Source organism: Budorcas taxicolor, chromosome 3 (assembly GCF_023091745.1).
Source record: "Budorcas taxicolor isolate Tak-1 chromosome 3, Takin1.1, whole genome shotgun sequence".
In the NCBI taxonomy this organism is placed as follows: domain Eukaryota; kingdom Metazoa; phylum Chordata; class Mammalia; order Artiodactyla; family Bovidae; genus Budorcas; species Budorcas taxicolor.
Genome location: NC_068912.1, coordinates 1,773,775 through 1,791,792, shown reverse-complemented (window position 1 = coordinate 1,791,792; position 18,018 = coordinate 1,773,775). Strand labels below are relative to the sequence as shown.

At 42.5% G+C, this 18,018-nt stretch overlaps 1 protein-coding gene across 1 annotated transcript in view; it reads left to right on the top strand.

Annotated features, from left to right (window-relative positions):
- POU2F1 (POU class 2 homeobox 1) overlaps positions 1-4,744 on the top strand; it is a 79,926-nt gene extending 75,182 nt beyond the window's left edge. The window contains exons 14-16 of the mRNA XM_052637083.1: positions 1,140-1,485; positions 2,337-2,425; positions 4,213-4,744. Of these exons, the coding sequence (XP_052493043.1) occupies positions 1,140-1,485; positions 2,337-2,425; positions 4,213-4,523 (746 nt within the window). The 3' untranslated portion in view covers positions 4,524-4,744. The remainder of the gene's footprint in view (positions 1-1,139; positions 1,486-2,336; positions 2,426-4,212) is intronic.
- The last annotated feature ends 13,274 nt before the right edge of the window (positions 4,745-18,018 follow it).

Below are 18,018 nucleotides of genomic sequence, written 5' to 3'. Positions count from 1 at the left end.
AAAAGCGTCAAACAGTGAAAAAGTGTATGAATCTGCCAAACATACAAGCCAACATAGCGTCAATAGCCCAGCGACATAAACTGATTCGATAGGTTTAGAACTGAATGATGGTACTGTGATTAATTTGTAATTTGTACTTATGGACAGCAAGAGTGAAGAGGGAATCATCTTATATTTTTGAGAAGGGCGGAAAGACGAGTAAGTAAATCCTCCCTTTTCAGTTAACAGTAAGAAAGGTATGTTTACCTGAATCATTCAGAGACTACATAGCACTTCCGTGTAGCATGAGAGGAAATGGGCGCAGTAGAGTCAGTACTGAAACAGATGGGGTCTAATTTCCTCCTAGCTCTGTGATATGTGAAAGAAACGTTTCTTCACAGTAAAATGATGAGAGTTGAATTCTAGGTGTTCTTAGTATAGGTCAGAAAAAGGCTTCAACATAGGTTTTAAAAGAACAAAACTGACTGAATTTTTAATACAGCTGTTAATAGAGAAGAGAGTCTTCTACAGCTTAGTGACAGATTCTATCACAGAGAAAGTTTTTATATAGATCTTTTTTCTAATATGTTTATGGGTTTGAAATATTTATTTTGATTGGTCTAGTTCTTATATCATTTCTGAAGTCTCTTATACTTCTAGACATATGCCTTTAGTTATTTTTGTACTACTTCTGTGAATGTTATTAATATTTATTTTAGAAAAATATGCATCTTTTTCTTGATTTCATTACTTTGTTTTGATTTTTCTAAAGAGACTAAGGAGATTTCTAAATGAAAATGCTTTTCAGAAGCTTGGATTTTTTTTTTTTACTTATACATATCTTCTCCAGAGCAGTTGTGTTCTATAGTTAGAGCTTCTGTGATTTTTTTTTTTAATAGGAAATTGGAATTGGAAAGCCATGTTCTCTGTTTCATGGTTACTTTATTACTCTTGCCTCTTAAAGTAGGATTCATCACTTTGGTTCTTAAAACGTTTGGTTTTGTGGTTAATTTCCATAGAAACACTGAACTCATTTAATAGAAAAGGACATGTTACTGGATTGTAGAAAATACAGTTGATTCTAGAGTATGGCTGAATAAAGCAACCATCCTCCCAAAAACTTTTCCGGAAGGTCACTGTCAGGTGTGATTCTCTTTCAGGCACTACAGATACCACCTCCAACAACACTGCAACCGTGATCTCCACGGCGCCTCCGGCCTCCTCGGCGGTCACCTCCCCCGCTCTGAGCCCCTCCCCTTCCGCCTCAGCCTCCACCTCCGAGGCGTCCAGCGCCAGTGAGACCAGCACCACGCAGACCACCTCCGCTCCTCTGTCCTCTCCTCTTGGGGCCAGCCAGGTGATGGTGACCGCGTCAGGGCTGCAAACAGCAGCAGCTGCCGCCCTCCAAGGAGCTGCCCAGTTGCCAGCAAATGCCAGTCTCGCTGCCATGGCTGCTGCTGCAGGCCTAAACCCAGGCCTGATGGCGCCCTCACAGTTTGCAGCTGGGTGAGGTGCTTTCTTACCTGTTTACATCTGAGAAACAACTCGGAGGGCATCCCTAGAGTTACTCACAGGGACTGCTTTTCAACACTATCTTAGATGCAAAAGCAGAGAACCTTTAAAGCCATCATCTCTCTGAAATAGGTTGCTCTGTAGTAGCACAGAGACTTTGTGCTTGGACTAGTTTCTTAACACCCTGCCGCCGCTGCGGCTGTGGCGAAGCCGCGTCAGTCTCCTGCAACTCGTGCGGCCCCATAGACGGCAGCCCAGCAGGCTTGCAGGAACACTGGCGTGGGCTGCCATTTCCTTCTCCCTGGAAGGGCACGAATCACACTTTTATTTCTAAATGAAGGTACAGAACACCAGGCCGCTGATTATCCCTGAGTGATGAGGCCAGGAAAAAAAGCGTAGCACTCCTGACTGGTATTCTTACACTTTTTCCATTATTCTCTCAACTGTCTGCTTTCTAATTCTTAAACATAAATAAGAGATATATAGTAATAGGATTCCAAATTTTATAATATCATCAAAAAAAATAAGAGTTAGTTTGTAAATATATTCTGTTCTCTGTCATTTTTTTCTCTTGCTTTGGGAAAAAGAGGACAAAGTAACTCAAAGAGTCAAAATGACTGTAAGGTTTACACTTTGTGTGGACCGTAACGGTGCTTTGCTTTGTGTAAGTGAGCATCAAGGGAAGCAGTGACTTGGAAGCGCCATGTGAAGGGTATAGAGAGAATGGCATGCATTCCCCTATGCTTCCCACCCGTACTTTCGTTTCTCTTGTCTCTTTGGGTGTGTTGTCAGATGGAAACGTGTGTCTACGCTGTAATGGTGTGTCTGTTCTTCTGGTCTTTCAGAGGTGCCTTACTCAGCCTCAATCCGGGAACCCTAGGTGGTGCTCTCAGCCCAGCTCTGATGAGCAACAGTACACTGGCAACTATTCAAGGTCAGTAGGATTTTTTTTCCCTTCTTCAGCTTTCTCTTTTTTCCTTAAGTGGAGGAAGTCTGCTTTGCTAGAGGCGAAAGTGACATGAGGAGATAGTTGAATTGATAATGCTGACAACCCTGAGGACCAGGAACGTGTTCCTATAAAAAGCTTTGTAAGAAAAATATAGGTGTCAGTTTGTAAGAACAGGAAATATGCTTAGTGTGGTGTATTAAGAAACCAGGATGGTACTTGCCTGGCAACCCAGGAAATAAAACCGCGCTTCCACCACAGGGGACGCGGGTTCCATCCCTGGTCAGGGAACTAACATCCTGCCGGCTGCACAGTGTGGCCAGAACACCAGAGAAAGAACTCTTACGGTAATATTTATCTTCTTACGATACAGGCTTGAAGGTATTTCTTCCTAAATTTATCTAAATAGTCATCCAAGAACCATCCCCAGGCAAGTTTGACCAAGCAAAACTCCCCAGTCCCCATCCCTGCCCTCAAGAGCGGTATACTGGAAGGCTCTGTAACAAGTTAACATCGGAGGGCCGCATGCAGCCTGCAGGGGTACTTTTAGTTCTTGTTAGGTTCTCCTGTCTATATATCCTCACCATTATAGAGCTTAGGTTCTCTTGGATTTTAGCATCTCTTTCCCAAGCCCAGATGGGTCCCTTTTGGCCTTAGCATGCTATCCAGTCTAAAATGAATCTAAGTCCACTCATTCTAGATTTTGAAGAGGCTGCTTTGTTTAGTATTTGAGCTTCATGTTTGAAGATGCTTGCTGTCATGTGACTCGGGAAACACTTGGAGGCATCATTATACTAATCTCAGAATTTTTTCTTAAAATAATTCATGCTTAAATGAGAGTTCTTGGAGCCAAAAACAGTTTTTAAACTGCTAAACTTCATTTAGGATTAGTGTTTCATGGATGATATCTCTACAGTATACTGTAGGCAGTTCCAAACAAATCCAAAATGTCACCTAGATTACCTTACATTATACTGACTTTCTCATTGACTAAATCATATGTGAAATTGCTTCCTGGTTAGATCTATAAAGCTTTTATTATAAAATGATTTCTTTTTGAAGTAAGATTTGTGATAAATCACTTTTTCTCTTGCATTACAATGTGTCTCTGGTCTGTGGTCATGCTAAAAAGACACAGCTGAGTACCAAAGAGGTACTGTATGGGAAGATCTAGAACTGGACTGTGCCTCTAAGCCTAGAGTCTCAGAGAATGTCAAGCTGCAGCAGGACTCAGTGTTCTGTACTCACTGTGTGATCGTGTCCAAAGTCAGGGACATTCCCTCAGTTCCTCTTGCTTTTTTTAATTATGTAAGAAATCAAATTTTTAATGCCACTAGGAAGAACCCTCAAATATACATGTGAGGGTGTGATTATATGGGTGAGGGGATTGTTGGGGGTTTTCAGATACAGGAAAAGATAGTCTTTTGAATGGAGTTACTTTTTCATTAAATCAAAATTATTGTATTTAACAAATATTTCTGGGTAGATGAAATAAGTTGAGATTTCAAGATAGAGATATAACTCTTGATTCTCTTCTCCCCTATCCTGTTCATGCTCATTAGAGTTTTCAGTCCTCTAGGCTCTTTTAAAATTATAAATAAACTTTGGTTGGTAAATTATAGCACTGTGATTAAGGGGAAAAAATTCAGTTAAGGGATAAACTTTTTTCATCGGGGTTGTAGGAAAACTTAGGATATTTGATGTGTTCTTTGTCTTCTCCAAAGCAGACACTAACATTCTCCTTCCTACCTGTTTTCTGTGGGGTTTGTCTGTAGCTCTTGCTTCTGGTGGCTCTCTTCCAATAACGTCACTGGATGCAACTGGGAACCTGGTATTTGCCAATGCAGGAGGAGCCCCCAACATCGTGACTGCCCCTCTGTTCCTGACCCCTCAGAACCTCTCTCTGCTCACCAGCAATCCAGTTAGCTTGGTCTCTGCCGCTGCAACCTCTGCAGGGAATTCTGGACCTGTAGCCAGCCTTCATGCCACCTCCACCTCAGCTGAGCCTATCCAGAACTCTTTCCTCACTGTGGCCTCTGCCAGCGGGGCTGCCTCCACCACCACCACCGCCTCCAAGGCACAGTGAGCTGGGCCGAGCGGCGCTGCTGGCAGAGACTGAAACACGTGGTGGACTTCCTGTTGCCATGTTGCAAGGGCAAGGGAGAGGAGGGAGAGAAGAGAAAGAACACACGGCGGAAAAAAAAGATGGAGATGGGACAGCAAAATTGCCTAATTTTTTAATAAAACACTGTCTTTTCAGGATTGCTTCATGGATTGGAGAACTTTCTAACCAAAAATTAAAAAAAAAAAAAGGCAGAAACAAAAAATCAAAAACAAAAAAAATAAGTGAAAGGACTACTTATCATTTCCAGCAGTCATGATGACGAGTTAAGGTGGGTTACCAATTCCGACATAGGAAGGGGATTTCTTGTTTGTCTAAATTTCTTTTTCTTTTAAAAAAATCATTTTATCGGTCTGTTGTACAGGCCATTAAGTCATAACAAGGTGTTTATAATCATATCAATTGTGTTGGGGGTTCCTTTCTTAACTGGTACAATTTAGGCAGGCCTGTATTACTGTATCTCTATTGTTATTGTTGTTATTGTTTTATATATATATATATATATATATATAGTTTGGACATGTTTATCTCTCGCTCCTGGATCCTGTTTCAGTGAGCTCCCACACTGTGGGGTGGGAGGGCTTTAGGGTGAGGGGGAACTTACGCTCTTCACTGCGGGGAATGTTCTTGCCGGTTTCCTTATCCTTGATGACTCTTACAGAGGTGCTAGAAAATTATTTTCTTTTGCCACTTATGCAAGAGGCTTGGTGCAGAAGCTGAAGGCAGTGTGTGCAAACACTCCCACTCCACACACGCCCCCTCCCCCCCATCAGGTGGTGCCTTTGGAGCACTTTTGTGTAGGAAGGAATTCCTGCTGAACTGTAGCTCTCACTCACCCCAAATCATTGACCTGAGGCCCAGGTCCTGTGGGGCAACGGTGCTGCTTTCTGCTACTTTCAGTGGAAATGGCTGTACCTGTTGCAGGGCAGGATTTGGTTCCAAAGAGCAAAGACTACTGCAGACACCTGACTTGGTGGTCCTCCTGATTTCTTGTCTCCTGAAATGCTCCTACTGTTGGTGTGTGTGTTTGTTTGTTCCACTTTGTGGAAGTTTTTCATCCAAACTTCCTTTAACTTACTTGGCAAAGAACAAAATGACTTACTGAAACTGGGAAGCTTTTCCCTTCTTTTGTTTATTGAAGGAGCTCTACTAGACTGTTTTTCATTGGTTATGGATCACCCAGAGAGGTGTGATGAGAAGAGTGTGAGGTTACCACATTTTCCTCTAGCCACAGACTTCCTTTTCAGTAGATGGCTTGTCAGTTCCTCTAGCCCTGATACTCTCCTTGGTTCTCTGACTGGAGAAGGCACTAATTAGCGAGATACGGGATCTGTAGAACCTTTGAAAGACTTTGAGCAGGAACTTTGTACACACCTCACGTGTCTCCTTGGTTTGTCAGTGATGCTCCTGCTAGGTAGGTCTAAATGGCAATACACATCTCTTTATTCATTGTAGAAAGCAATTAGCTTCTGTAATTGTTTTCCCGGTATTTCTAGACGATGTCAATGAGCCCATGAAAAGGAAATGTTTATGGAAGATGACTAGGAATGAAGGTTTCCCTTCTCCAGGAAGGGTAACCTGGAGATTAGATTTCCCTTTTTGTCAGTGTTCGGTTATTATAGTATCTGTATCCAAAAAAATTCCCAAAGACTGGATTGCTGCAATGCAGCTCATTTGAGCTCCCTTCTTATTGGAATTAAAGGTTCCCACCTGGCATCTGTGGGTGCTTGCGTACATCTCCAGTGGTTCCATGACTGCACTTTTTCCCCCTTCCAAGCTTGGGGCTGAGAGAGAGCTTACAGGTGATTTTTCTTCTTCTTGCTCTGCTTGTGTCCACGAGGGAGCTTGAATTCTGTGTATTTGTCTCAGTGTTGGGAAAGGCAGTGATACAGACACAGTGTGTGTTTTTGTTTGTGATCATTCAAGTTGGAGACAGGCATATTAATATTAAAAGGCCAGAAACGTTTTAGTTCCCTTGTTAATTTTTCTCCTGTTTCTTTTGTCTTCCCATTTTATTTCACAAAGTACCCTTTACCTTCCTAAAATCCCTCTAAAATCAGTGAACTGCAAGCAGGGAAACGATAACAAATGTCCATCCACCGTTTTTATGTGTGGTATGTTTTTTTAATGTTGTTTTTTTTTAACTAAGCTTGAACCAAAGTCAATTTTTAGCAAGCTGCTGTACTAATGGACTAGTTTATATTGTGCAGTTCAGACACATTGAGGAGATAGATGCTACTGACAATTTCTTTTTTTCATTTGTCTTTATTAATGTTATATAAAAGTTGCTGCTTGTTTTAATCTTTTATGTTGGTAAATTGTAATATCCTCTGGGTAGACGTTAACTTGAGTTTTTAAGTAGTTTGTTTAGTTTGGTGTGTAAATAGAGTGGCAGTGTCAGTTACTAATTTTTCTCCTCTTCATCTCTCTGTTTCTCTAATGTAGTTGAATTTAACCTTTTATCCTGATTTGACATCTCTAATTTTAGTCTGTGCAGATGATTTTAGGGCTGTCAGTTATACTGTAGCCGCCCATAGGGATGGCTCCCTCCCTTGGGAATGGTAGGTTAGGAGGAAGGATTCAGGGAGGAAGATGCTGATACCCACCAGACTGGGTTGGAGGTTGTAGCATTCATTTCCCAAATCGCTACCAAAGGAAGTGTTGAGTCCCAAGGAACTCAAGCCCAGTGGATTAAGAGGAGAAGCAAGGAAAGGCCGTGTTTGTTTGTTTCCCTATGTGGCTCAAAAATACTCCCTCTCCTAAAGAAGATCACCAATAGACTTTCATATTAAAAAAAAAGATACTAAGCTTTAAATGTCAGTACAGTGGTCTTCTATTCCCTGCCCTGCCTGTAGTCTCTAATCAGTATGGGATAAAGGGATTCTGCCTTTGTGTGGGTATGAGTGTGGATCACTTTGTGAGGATAAACTTTAAACCAGCATAAAAACCTGTGTTCGAAAGAAAAAATATATCCTTTAGACAAAGGTAACTCTTAGAATCTTTCTTTTATTCTCTTATTTAAGAAACAAGTTGTGAAATGCATATACAAAACACTAAAACAGCTTGTTGATGGGTGTTTAACTTAAAATTGAATCCCCATCATCATCCCTAGATCGTCTACTGACCATATTGCTTCATGACTCAGCCTTTAGTCCTTTTTCACTTTGTATCATCTTTTTTATCATCTCAAGAAATGCTTTGAATCTCCTAAGCTAAGATACTCAGGCTTAACTTTTAGCCACCTTATATGGGAGAGTCTGGAAATTAAGGGGTCCATTTGGCCAAAAAGAAATACTTGGTAGAGTTTCTGCGCTTCTAAGAGAAAAGACCAGGTAGGTCATCACAGTTCGTTGTGGTCCTTCTTTGTTTTCCCCTTAATCTTTATCCAGATTTTATTTTATCCCTGAATTTGGTTAACACATATTAAGCCAAAGACTAATTCCAAATGCATTTATAGTGATACTATATTTGCCCATGGTAATGGGCCCTGCCTGGGGAGTGATGAATGTAATTGTTTGAATCCTGCTTATCACAGGCAAGGCAGTTTGGTTATAAACTTTATTTGTACCCTGTATAAATCTAAAGGACAGAGGAGAAAGACCTAGAAAAGGGCTTCTCAGAAGAACATTATTATTGTTCTTGAGTTAAGAAATATGTTGAGTGCTATGTTAGTTTAAATGTTTCTGAAGTTATATAGGCAGTCATTTAGAATTAAAAAAAAAAAATGTTCCTATCCATTCATGACTTGATATAAAACACACTTTCTTTTATTTATTTGTTAAGAAAGATCAATACCATCCCAGTTGGCTCAACTTAATACTAGAGAAATGGAACCAAAGGCATCCAACTTTCATTTTGTTTAGGGCCATGCTGATTTGTACTTCATGGTAGCATTATTAGAAATTAGCATTTTTTTTAAGGGAAAATAAGATTAATTAAAAGATTTTTAGTGAGATTATCTTGCCAATTTATTCTACACAGTTCATCCATCGTTGGGAAGAAAAGCACAGTTATACCTCTTTCTTGTGTTATTTTGCTCTATTATCCCTCATTTATTTGGTGGGAGAGAAGGTGGGAGAAAACCGTGTCTATATATTATGCAGAAGCACAGATACTTGCTTGACACAATATTTAAATTCAGCCCAATCTTTAACGTTAAATTTTCTATTTAAATTGCTGGGAAAGCTGGATACGTTTGCAAATACAGGAAATTAATGTAGATTTTTAAAGTTGTAGATCCTAATAGTAAACATTGCAATTAGTATATAATAAACACTTGGCTTATAAAACAAACTCTTTGTAGTTCATAGTCTAAAGTTGTTCCCAAACCATATCACCCTCACAGAATTTTGTTTACCAAGAGAAAAGTGAAATCATTACAATAGGAAGAAACTAGAGAGAATGGACAGGGAGCTGACTCAGATGGGCAAGAATTTATGAATTCGTTTAATCATAACCATTGTGAGTTCCTCTTTGTATGTGTGTGTGAAAAGCATTTAGTTTAATCACAGCCCTGGCCATCTATGCACACAGTACAAGTGTGAACTTGGACAAAAATAGAATAAATAAATTGCTTTCATCATTAAAGACTGATACTAATCCTGTTTTACCATATTCTTTTCTTAATCTAAAGAAATTAAATGGGACACCCCTGAAATTTTCAGTAAGATATTTGAAAGGATCCAGCCAGAGGGCAGGAAATATGTCTTTTCTCAGTTTTCCAGTTTATACCCAGATTTCCATATGATTTATGAAGTTCCTTTCTTCTGAACATCCTTATTCATGAAGCATTTCCATGTGTAGGCTCTTCTACCCTTAGCCTTTGCTTAAAGTAGTAAACATTAGTGGATTTTATGTTATTCTGTTCTCTGGGTCTCCTTTCCTCTCTTCCTTTTCACTTTGAATGGTGATACCTTAATCCATGAGGATAATGCTTGTGGGTAACAGCTAGCTTCTGGCACCTTCATAAAATACCTCAGCATAGCTTAGCATTGTTACAGAGCTGGTTTAAACTAAAAACCAAATAAATAAAAAGGAAAAACTTTATAAATAGTGGAAATAATTCTAGCTGTAGCATTTAGTTGAACTAATGTTTATTATGATTGATAAACATGACTGATGCTATATGTATTTGGGATCCTGTTTATAGGTTACAGTTTATAGGGTTAGGGAGGGGTGGGGGGAAGAGAAGAAGATGATTATGTTAGAAGGAAAACATTGCATTGCGTGTGTGTGTGCGTGTGTGTGTGTGTGTGTGTGTGTGTGTGTGTGTGTTTCCTTATCTCTGTCTTGCCAAAGGAAACTTGATCATCCCTGTGTTTGGGTTTGGGGTTTTTTGGCCTCTCTAAGGTCTGGGCTGCAGCGCAGTGTGTGGTGGCATGCAGGTTACACATTTGTTATCCAGTTCAGGGTCCTCAAGGCATTTACATCCCTTCCTATGGCCACCTGGGCCCCCCAGACCCTGCCAGGCTCTTCCGATGATTCATTACCTCTCATGTAGCAAGAGCTTAAGAGAAGGATTAATGTGTGAATGTTGGAGTATATAGTTGAGAAATAGAGACAGAATTAGACAAGCACCCTTCAATTTGGAGAGGAAAGGAGAAATGAGTGACTGACGCATCTTAGTCTTAGGAAAGTAAAGCATTTCTTGGCCATCCTCTGTCACGTTATTGAGTGTTGTGCAGTAGCACAGCAGTTTAAAGCCTCACTTCCTTTTCTCACATCAAGGCTGATTCTGTCTTGACCAAAAATGCAAACAGAAGAAAACCAGATCAAGAAGTTGAAAGCCAACCAGCTCGCCCCACACGTGTGATGGTGTGACCTTTAGAGACTGGTTAGTGAGACTGACGAAAGTATTGTTCTTGGTGGGCTGTCTTGAATGAGAAATGATGCTGGTGTAGAAACAGTTAGGAGCCCTTTCTGGCCAGACTGTGGGACAGACTTTCTTGGCTTCCCAAGTTCAGATGTAGACTCTGTGTCCAGAAAGGCTATTTTTCAATAGGTGACCCTTCTCAGAGAACCTAAGTGGGGTTCCGTTTGGATACCAAAGACACTGCATCGTTTATTCTTATGTTTTCCACACAAGCAGCAGAAGTAAGAACAAACAAACAGCTGAAATGTGGAAAAAGCTTTACATTTGTCTCTTTACTTTTCCTCTCCCCTCTCTTCTTCTGCCTATATAATCTCCACTTTTTGAAGGAAGTCTTGTTGGTCATCCTAGCTTTGGAAAAGAGATTAACTTAGTTTCACTCTGCTGGTTCTGTAAAAATGCATAGAGTTGCTCAGTGTGGCAGTGATATTCTTGGCATTGCTGGGAAATTTAGAGGGAGTGTGGCAAAAGATGGGAGTAGGATTCTTTTATTTCCCTTTATCCAACACTTACAGTGAGAACAAGCACAACCAGTGTGAGTTCAGATGCTATTTAGTTGTTCTGTCACTTATAAAGGATAAGCATTTTTAAGAGCAAGATTACATGAAGACCCAAAAAGAAGACCCTTCTTTTATTCTTCCGTAGAGCTGTATTGTTACAGAATGTTTCTACGTCTGGGCTCTGGAGACTTGAGTAATTCATTGTTTTGGTTTACTTTTGATAAGACACAGAAAATGGGAGAGGGAAAAGAAATTTATTGTTCTAGATATTCTATCAAAAACTGATCAGGTTGCAGAAGTCCATGACAGCCTTACCAGTAGTCCTATTCTGGCATTATATAAAAGTGATATTAACATTATGTGACTTTTCAAAGTACTAGATAGGTCAGGAAGCAGGTAACAGGACTGTTAAAGATAACAGCACTGAAAACAGTTGTGGGAAGACAGACCATACATGACGGACCGCCACTGTCGCGGAAGCAAAGCTCCGAGGGTGGGCAGGGCAGGGCCGGTCCCTTAATGATTCTTTCTGACCCTGAATCAGCCCATTCTGCACGGGACCGTGCCACCCAGGGTCACCTTCTAGTTCACACCCAGGACACTGTCAGAAAGTTCAGACCCCAAAACTAATTTACTATAAAAAAGCAAGCAAAGCATTGAAGTCTGATGCAAAGTTCCCCCGAGGTTGGTTGGTTGGTTTGCTCATCATTGTTTTGAGCCAGCCACAACCTCACAGAAGCAGCTTAAGGCTCTTTCATGACCTGGCAGGGACGCTGAGCTCTCTCATGTGATATAAGAAGCCTGCAGGCAGACAGTTGGGCACAGTGTGGTTTCCAGGACGAGACATTCAAACACTTCTTTAAAATGGGGATCTCCTTCAAATGGACAAGGGCAGAGCCAAGGGGAGAGAAGACTCTGTGGTTCTACCTGGTCCCACGGGGTCTCTAAGTCTCAACAGTAGCACAGGAAGGGAAAGCACTTTCAGAAGCAGAATGACAGTCCTGTTAGGAAAGGCTGTGGTTGTAGGCAGCTGGAGGTGCCATATCTTTGGTTCTGAACCTACACAGTTCTCCATAAGGCATAGACTTTCTGAGAGTAGAGTGGACCAGCCTGGTTGTGTTTAAAACTGCAAACTGTTCAGAGTGGGGGAAGGAGAGAGCCTAAGACGTGGTTATAACATTGGCTTTTGACAGCGTTAAATAGTATGTCTCCCCTGAGTGCAGGTATAAAGGGAGAAACCGACTTCTTCCAGCTTCTTACCTTTGCTTGAGGGGGCCTGTGTGCATTGCTCAGTCCACAGGAGGTTTCATTCCAAGGAAATGCCCTCCCCTACATTAGACCATAGTTCAGTCCCTGCAGCTGTGGTGATAGCAGAAAGGAGGTGAGTAAGTGTGGGGGGTTTCCACCCACCGCAAATCCACGAGCTATTGTATACCTCATTTCTAACTCGTGACTGAGTAACATGCTTTAACTTTCTCTAACCCCTACAGAGTTGCCAAGTCTGCCCTCCTTCTTCTGAGTAATGTTGAACTCTGGCCTATAGCATCATGGGACCTGTAGCCTAGGGTGGGACTTCCCAAAGCCTCTGAATGTCGCTGCTTTAAAAGCTACTGCAAGCTGAGGGCAAATTGCAATCTCCTCTTTCTTTTTGTTGCAAGGGGTCTTCACGGGACTCTTTAACATCTGTTCCCCGCCACCCTGCCCTTATGGGCTGGCCAGCCCTCCCCACACCCCCAGCCCGCACCACATCTCTGACTGCTGGCCACACATCACCTCCTATACTTGCCTTCTCCCCGGTAGGGAGAGGTCATCCCCTTCCCCTGTGAGGCCTCAGGGTTCTGCTTATTTTCAGGACTTTGGGTGGAAGGGAAAACACACCAAAGGCTCCTTTAACCTGACTGCTGCATATACATTTCACTTTTTTCCTTTGACATGACCAAAAAAAAATTCAAATATTTAAGTTTTTATTATTATTAATATTATTATTATTATTTGACAATCTTATATCCATTGGGCTGTCTAGAAGCTGCATCTCCAGCCCTTCACCTTTTCTTTGAATGTAGTTCCCAACCTTCAATTCCCACCCCCGATGTTGGAAAAAAAAGCTTTGCCAGGTCTTACTACTGCTGCTATAAGCCAGGGGAGGGTGGTTTCTTTGTGTTGTTTTGCTTCATTTTTAAAATTTCCAGCCAAAACCAAAGATTTTTTAATGATTGTATAAACTCAAAACAAACAAAAAAACCAAAGAAAAGGGAAGTCTTCAGCATCAATCCAGTCTGTGGCGTCCTGGCATTAAGAGGAGGGGGCCGGGGCGGGGAGGTGGGGCCTCTGACAGTGTTGGAAGGGCAGGGGGTCTGTTTTCCACGTTCCAGGTTTGCAGAGGCAGATGCTCAGTAGCCTTGACTCTTGCCAGCTTGTGAACATGCCATGGAATAAACTGGCATTTCAGATTGTCCAAAACAGTGGACTGAAGCCCATGGCCATGATAACACACCTACAGTTATCGTGGTGATCCACCCTCCAGCAGCCGTGGTCACCCCAGGGCTTTAGCAGAGGGACGGGATGGTCGGGGGTGCTGCTGGGCACCCGTGGACTCCACAGAGTGGGGGAGATTGAAGACACTGGCGCAGGATTGGCTGCTCTGCTGGGTGCTTTAACCTCTGGGGCGGTGCTGGCGGGTGAACACACGCCAAGTTGCCCTTCTGAGCCTTTTCTCTCTTTTCCTTTACTGGAACTGCTTGGAAGTGGCTGTCCTGTTTGTGAGAAAACATGCAGAGCGATTATCGAGCTTTCCATTTCTCCTCATCGTAGCTTGTTTCCTTTTGCAGCACCGCTGTGCGACTATGCAGCGTATTTCACAACCTTTTGTGCTAGGCAGATGCCTGTGACTTTTTAGCGTGGGGGGTGGGGGGTTGCAAATGGAGGAACTTTTTACATGGATCTTTTTAATCTCAGTTGATTGGGGGGGGGGGATTTGGTTTTAGGGTCATGCAAGCTCTATCCCAAAGCAAAATCCAAATGTTAATAATATTAGCCTGATGCAGATACCAAAGATAATTTCTTTCCTGCAGAACCTTAGACTTGTGTATTAAGTACGATTACCCAGCACTTGCATTAGTCTAACCTCAGTAATTCCAAAGCTTAGATGTATATTTTGGTATATTTCTGGGATATTAAAAAAAAAAAGTCATTTCTTGTTTCAGTGTAATGCTCTTAAAGTCATAGCATGAAAATAACTGTCCTATTCTTAGTAGTTTGAATAATAGTATTTTTGTATGTTTGGGGTGTGTCTCTGTATGTATTAACATAACAGTTTTCACTGCCTAGGTGTTCATAATAAAAAAGAAAACAAAAAAGTTCTGAGTGTACATAATATTCAGTAATAAACTTCCACTGGGTTCAATTTGGATTGAGTATTTGCTGATTACCAATCCCAACTGGGATTCCATTTTGTTTTAAAGAGACAGTGATCGTGTTTTTCTAAAGCTGTTTTCTTTCTCTCTGTCTTTAAATATCTTAACTTTACCACCTTTCTCTTTTCTTGCCTTTTTTTTTTTTAATATTGATTCAGGGGTGTTTTTCCACTGTTGTCAAGGGAGGAACACAAGGGGAAATTGACTCCTTGGTCTCCCCAAACTTTTTGTTTTATGTACTTAACTTTAAAATGTGAGTTTGAGTTCTCTTTTGTGGAAACTTAAGATGTGGTGTAAATGATTTTTTTCCAAAATTGTCCAGCAACTTTAATGAGGCAGTGACAATTCATAAGTAGTTTATTGGGAGTCCTTTTACATTTCTGCTTAGATAACTACAGTCTGGGTGGCTATTGTATAGCCTCACTGTCCCAGCATACCTAGTTAGCCATTTCCCCTCTGATAGGAATATTTCATAAGAATCAACTGATAACTTGGAGTTCAGGACCTCATTATCTGGGCCCTCGGGAAACACTTTTTCTTGGTTTTGAAAACCCGAAACACAAGCAACTTCACGTTTGGGGGAATTAGCTGGTACCTCCTGAGGCCTGAGGAGGAGGTGGGGAATATGAGCGGTGCTGTCTCTTTAAAAGTGCCCTTTATAGGATCCCCTTCCTGAGGCTGCCTGCAGGGGCTCTATAGGCTTGGGAAAGGTTGTGTAGGTGACAGTGAATCAGAAGAAATGGTAGATTTTGTGTAGATGCATTTGTCTGCTGTAATTTTTTATATATATTAAACTTACTGTAACTGTACAGTTCATTTCTGTTGTAAAACATCATTAAACCATTTTCCAAGTGTTTCCATATTGTTTGAGTTTCTCTAAAGTTGTCATGTTGGTGTTCTGGATGCTTCACATATTCCCACACTACTCCCCTAAGCCTTCCAACTTAATTTTTTCCAGCAGGTGCTCTCAGGAGCCCCAGGGTCCCTGTAAGCACGCTGGCTCCTCCCCCACCCCCACCCAACTCCTGCACACTTCCCCTTCTGCTCCATGGGGCCCTGTGGCCACCACCGCGCTCCCTCCCCAGGCCCTAGTGGTTTTCTGGGACCCTGAGTCTGGAGGCAGTGGTCTCCTTCAGGCCTGAGGACTTTGTGTGATCAAACACACAAGCCCTTGATTGACCTGTGAGAGAAATCTTCAAAACTCCCCTCTCACTGTGTATTTGACTTCAGAACTGGCATTGAACTTGACTTCTTCCAAACTGATTGTTTAAACTGCCACGTGCCTCTAGCATTTCTTGCTGGGTCCTGAACACTCATTCTCTGGTGTCCTCTGAAGGGCGGTAATCCTGAATTTGCCCTCTCCTTCTCCTGTCTGATGGTTCACAACTTAGCTCCCTCTGGCTTCTTATAGCCAACATTTAGTGTCTTAATGCAATTAGTTGACTGCATAAAAAGGAAAATTGGAATCTCAAAGTGAATTTCCTGGCGAGAGGGAACTTCAGCCTGCTAACAAGCTTTGGGAGGTGTCCACTTTAACTAGTGTATATGAACTGAATCTGTGCATCCCCTTAAATGAGGAGTCAGAGATTGAAAGAGAGCTCACACTATGGCCTCAGGGTATGCTTGCTGTCCCGAAAGGGGCCCAAAATGGAAGCCAAATATTGGCTTCTCTTCTCCCCACTTCTTATGTTAAAGAATGCCTCACTCTTAGCCAGTCTACCCTGTCTCATATTTATACCTTGCTTTTCAGTTTGTGAAGTTATTTTCTTAAAACAATTTTAATATGAGTCAGCTATTTGGTAGAGACAGCAGCAGGCTCACAAGCATGAGAAGGACTTCAGAAAGTAAAACCCATTAGTCACATGCAGATCTGAGGATAAGCACTAATTTCCACCTGTTTCCCTGTAGTTCTTTGTGAAAAGGTTATATTCTAACCCACTCCAGGGGTATCTGCCAAGCAAGCAAATTCCTCATGAAAGGATGTGAGTTCTCTTACTGCAGCCTTTCCTCTCCCCGGCGACTAGGGCCACTCTCAGCTTGATCTGGAGCTTTGTTCTGCCAGTACGTCCACTCTGTCCTCTCCAAGTGGCCTTCTCCATGTAGTTGTCTTGCACAAAGTCCAGTGAGTCCTATCCCCCAGCCACCCTGGGCAAGCTCCTGCACCCACAGCTTACAGCCAGCCTTCCTCCTACTTCTTGAGTCAAAATCTTGACAGAATTAGGTCAAATTCTTATTTTCAGGCCAGCCATATGGGTCATACACAGCCTATATGAAACTTAGCTGACCTTAAAACTAGGTATGAGGTTGAGGCTTATTCATGTTGACTAACAGAAGGAAGCTAACTTCAGTTTTTAAGATGCCAGATAAGATGATAAAGCAGCAGCAGCCAGAAAAGAGCTGTGACTTGTCTTTATGAACTGCAGTCAGTGGAAGAGCAGCTGAAACAACATGGTGTAATTTGCCCCATGACCAGGTTACAGAATTAGGGTTGAGTTTTCAACCATTCTGTGCCATCTCAGAGATCTTTTCCTTCCACAAACCCTTCCACAGCTCTACCTTGGTGAGTTCTGTCTACACGCTTTCATCAGCGGCCCCTCATCCCTGCTTCTGCCTGAGGGTCCCGTGTGGATCACAACACTGCAGTGTGATGCAGAGTTCTTTACATGGTGTGGACGAAATCCAGTGACAAAATTTTAAGTCCCTAAGTCTGTGATGATGCTTCTCTAGCCTTCTTGGTAGCTTGCAAAGTGCTAGGTACGGAAGAGGAAGGTGCTAGTTAATACTTGGTGGGTGGAACTCAATTCCCCTCTGAAACCAGGGTACAGACCGAACGCCTTTGTGAGGCATCCTGTCTCCGAGTTGCCTGGCAGAGAGGCACATCACTCCTGTTGGAATCCCAAATGCTCAGGGGCTTTTAATAGCCATGGCCTTGCATTTCAATGTCGTTTTTGAAAATCTACCCAATATTAATTGGTGGCTTCCTGAGTTCTTTTAGTTGCTATGCCACGTCCAGCTCTTGAGACCCCATGGACTACGGCGCACCAGGCTCCTCTGGCCATGGGATTTCCCAGGCAGGAACACTGGATGGAGTGGGGTGCCCTTTTATTCTCCACAGCATCTTCCAATGTCTCCTGCATTGTCGGGCAGATGCCCACTGAGCCACCTGGGAAGGCTTATTGAGTTAGGGCCTTATGAACAGCCACTACAGTTACGACAAAATACTGCTGGGGACAGGGTCACTTCTGGGGGCAGAATCACCCCCAAGATGTTTTTTTGTCCCTTCCCCATACCTTATAGACAGGTTTCGTGCTGTGGCATTGGCAGCTGTTCATAACCCCCAAAACCCTCTATTCCCGACACCTGGATCCTCGGCTGGCCTCTCTCCTGTTCTCCCACCTGCACACCGTAAGCTGCTCCATGCTGTGAGCCCTGCACCCAGGGCTCTCTCCTGTCACCTCCCACAGAAGGCCGTGCCCATCCTGACACCGTGTTGCCCCAGGCACAGCCCGGGCTGGGCAACTGGATGCATCCTGCTCTCCAGCATGTTCTGGGGAACCATCCTGTTCTCTCCCAAGAATCAGCAGTTCTGCCCCCACTGCAGGGGCAGCAGGCTGATTCCTTGATGACTAAATGACCATTACAGGCTTGACTGTCTAAATGAAGCTCACAGTAAAGCA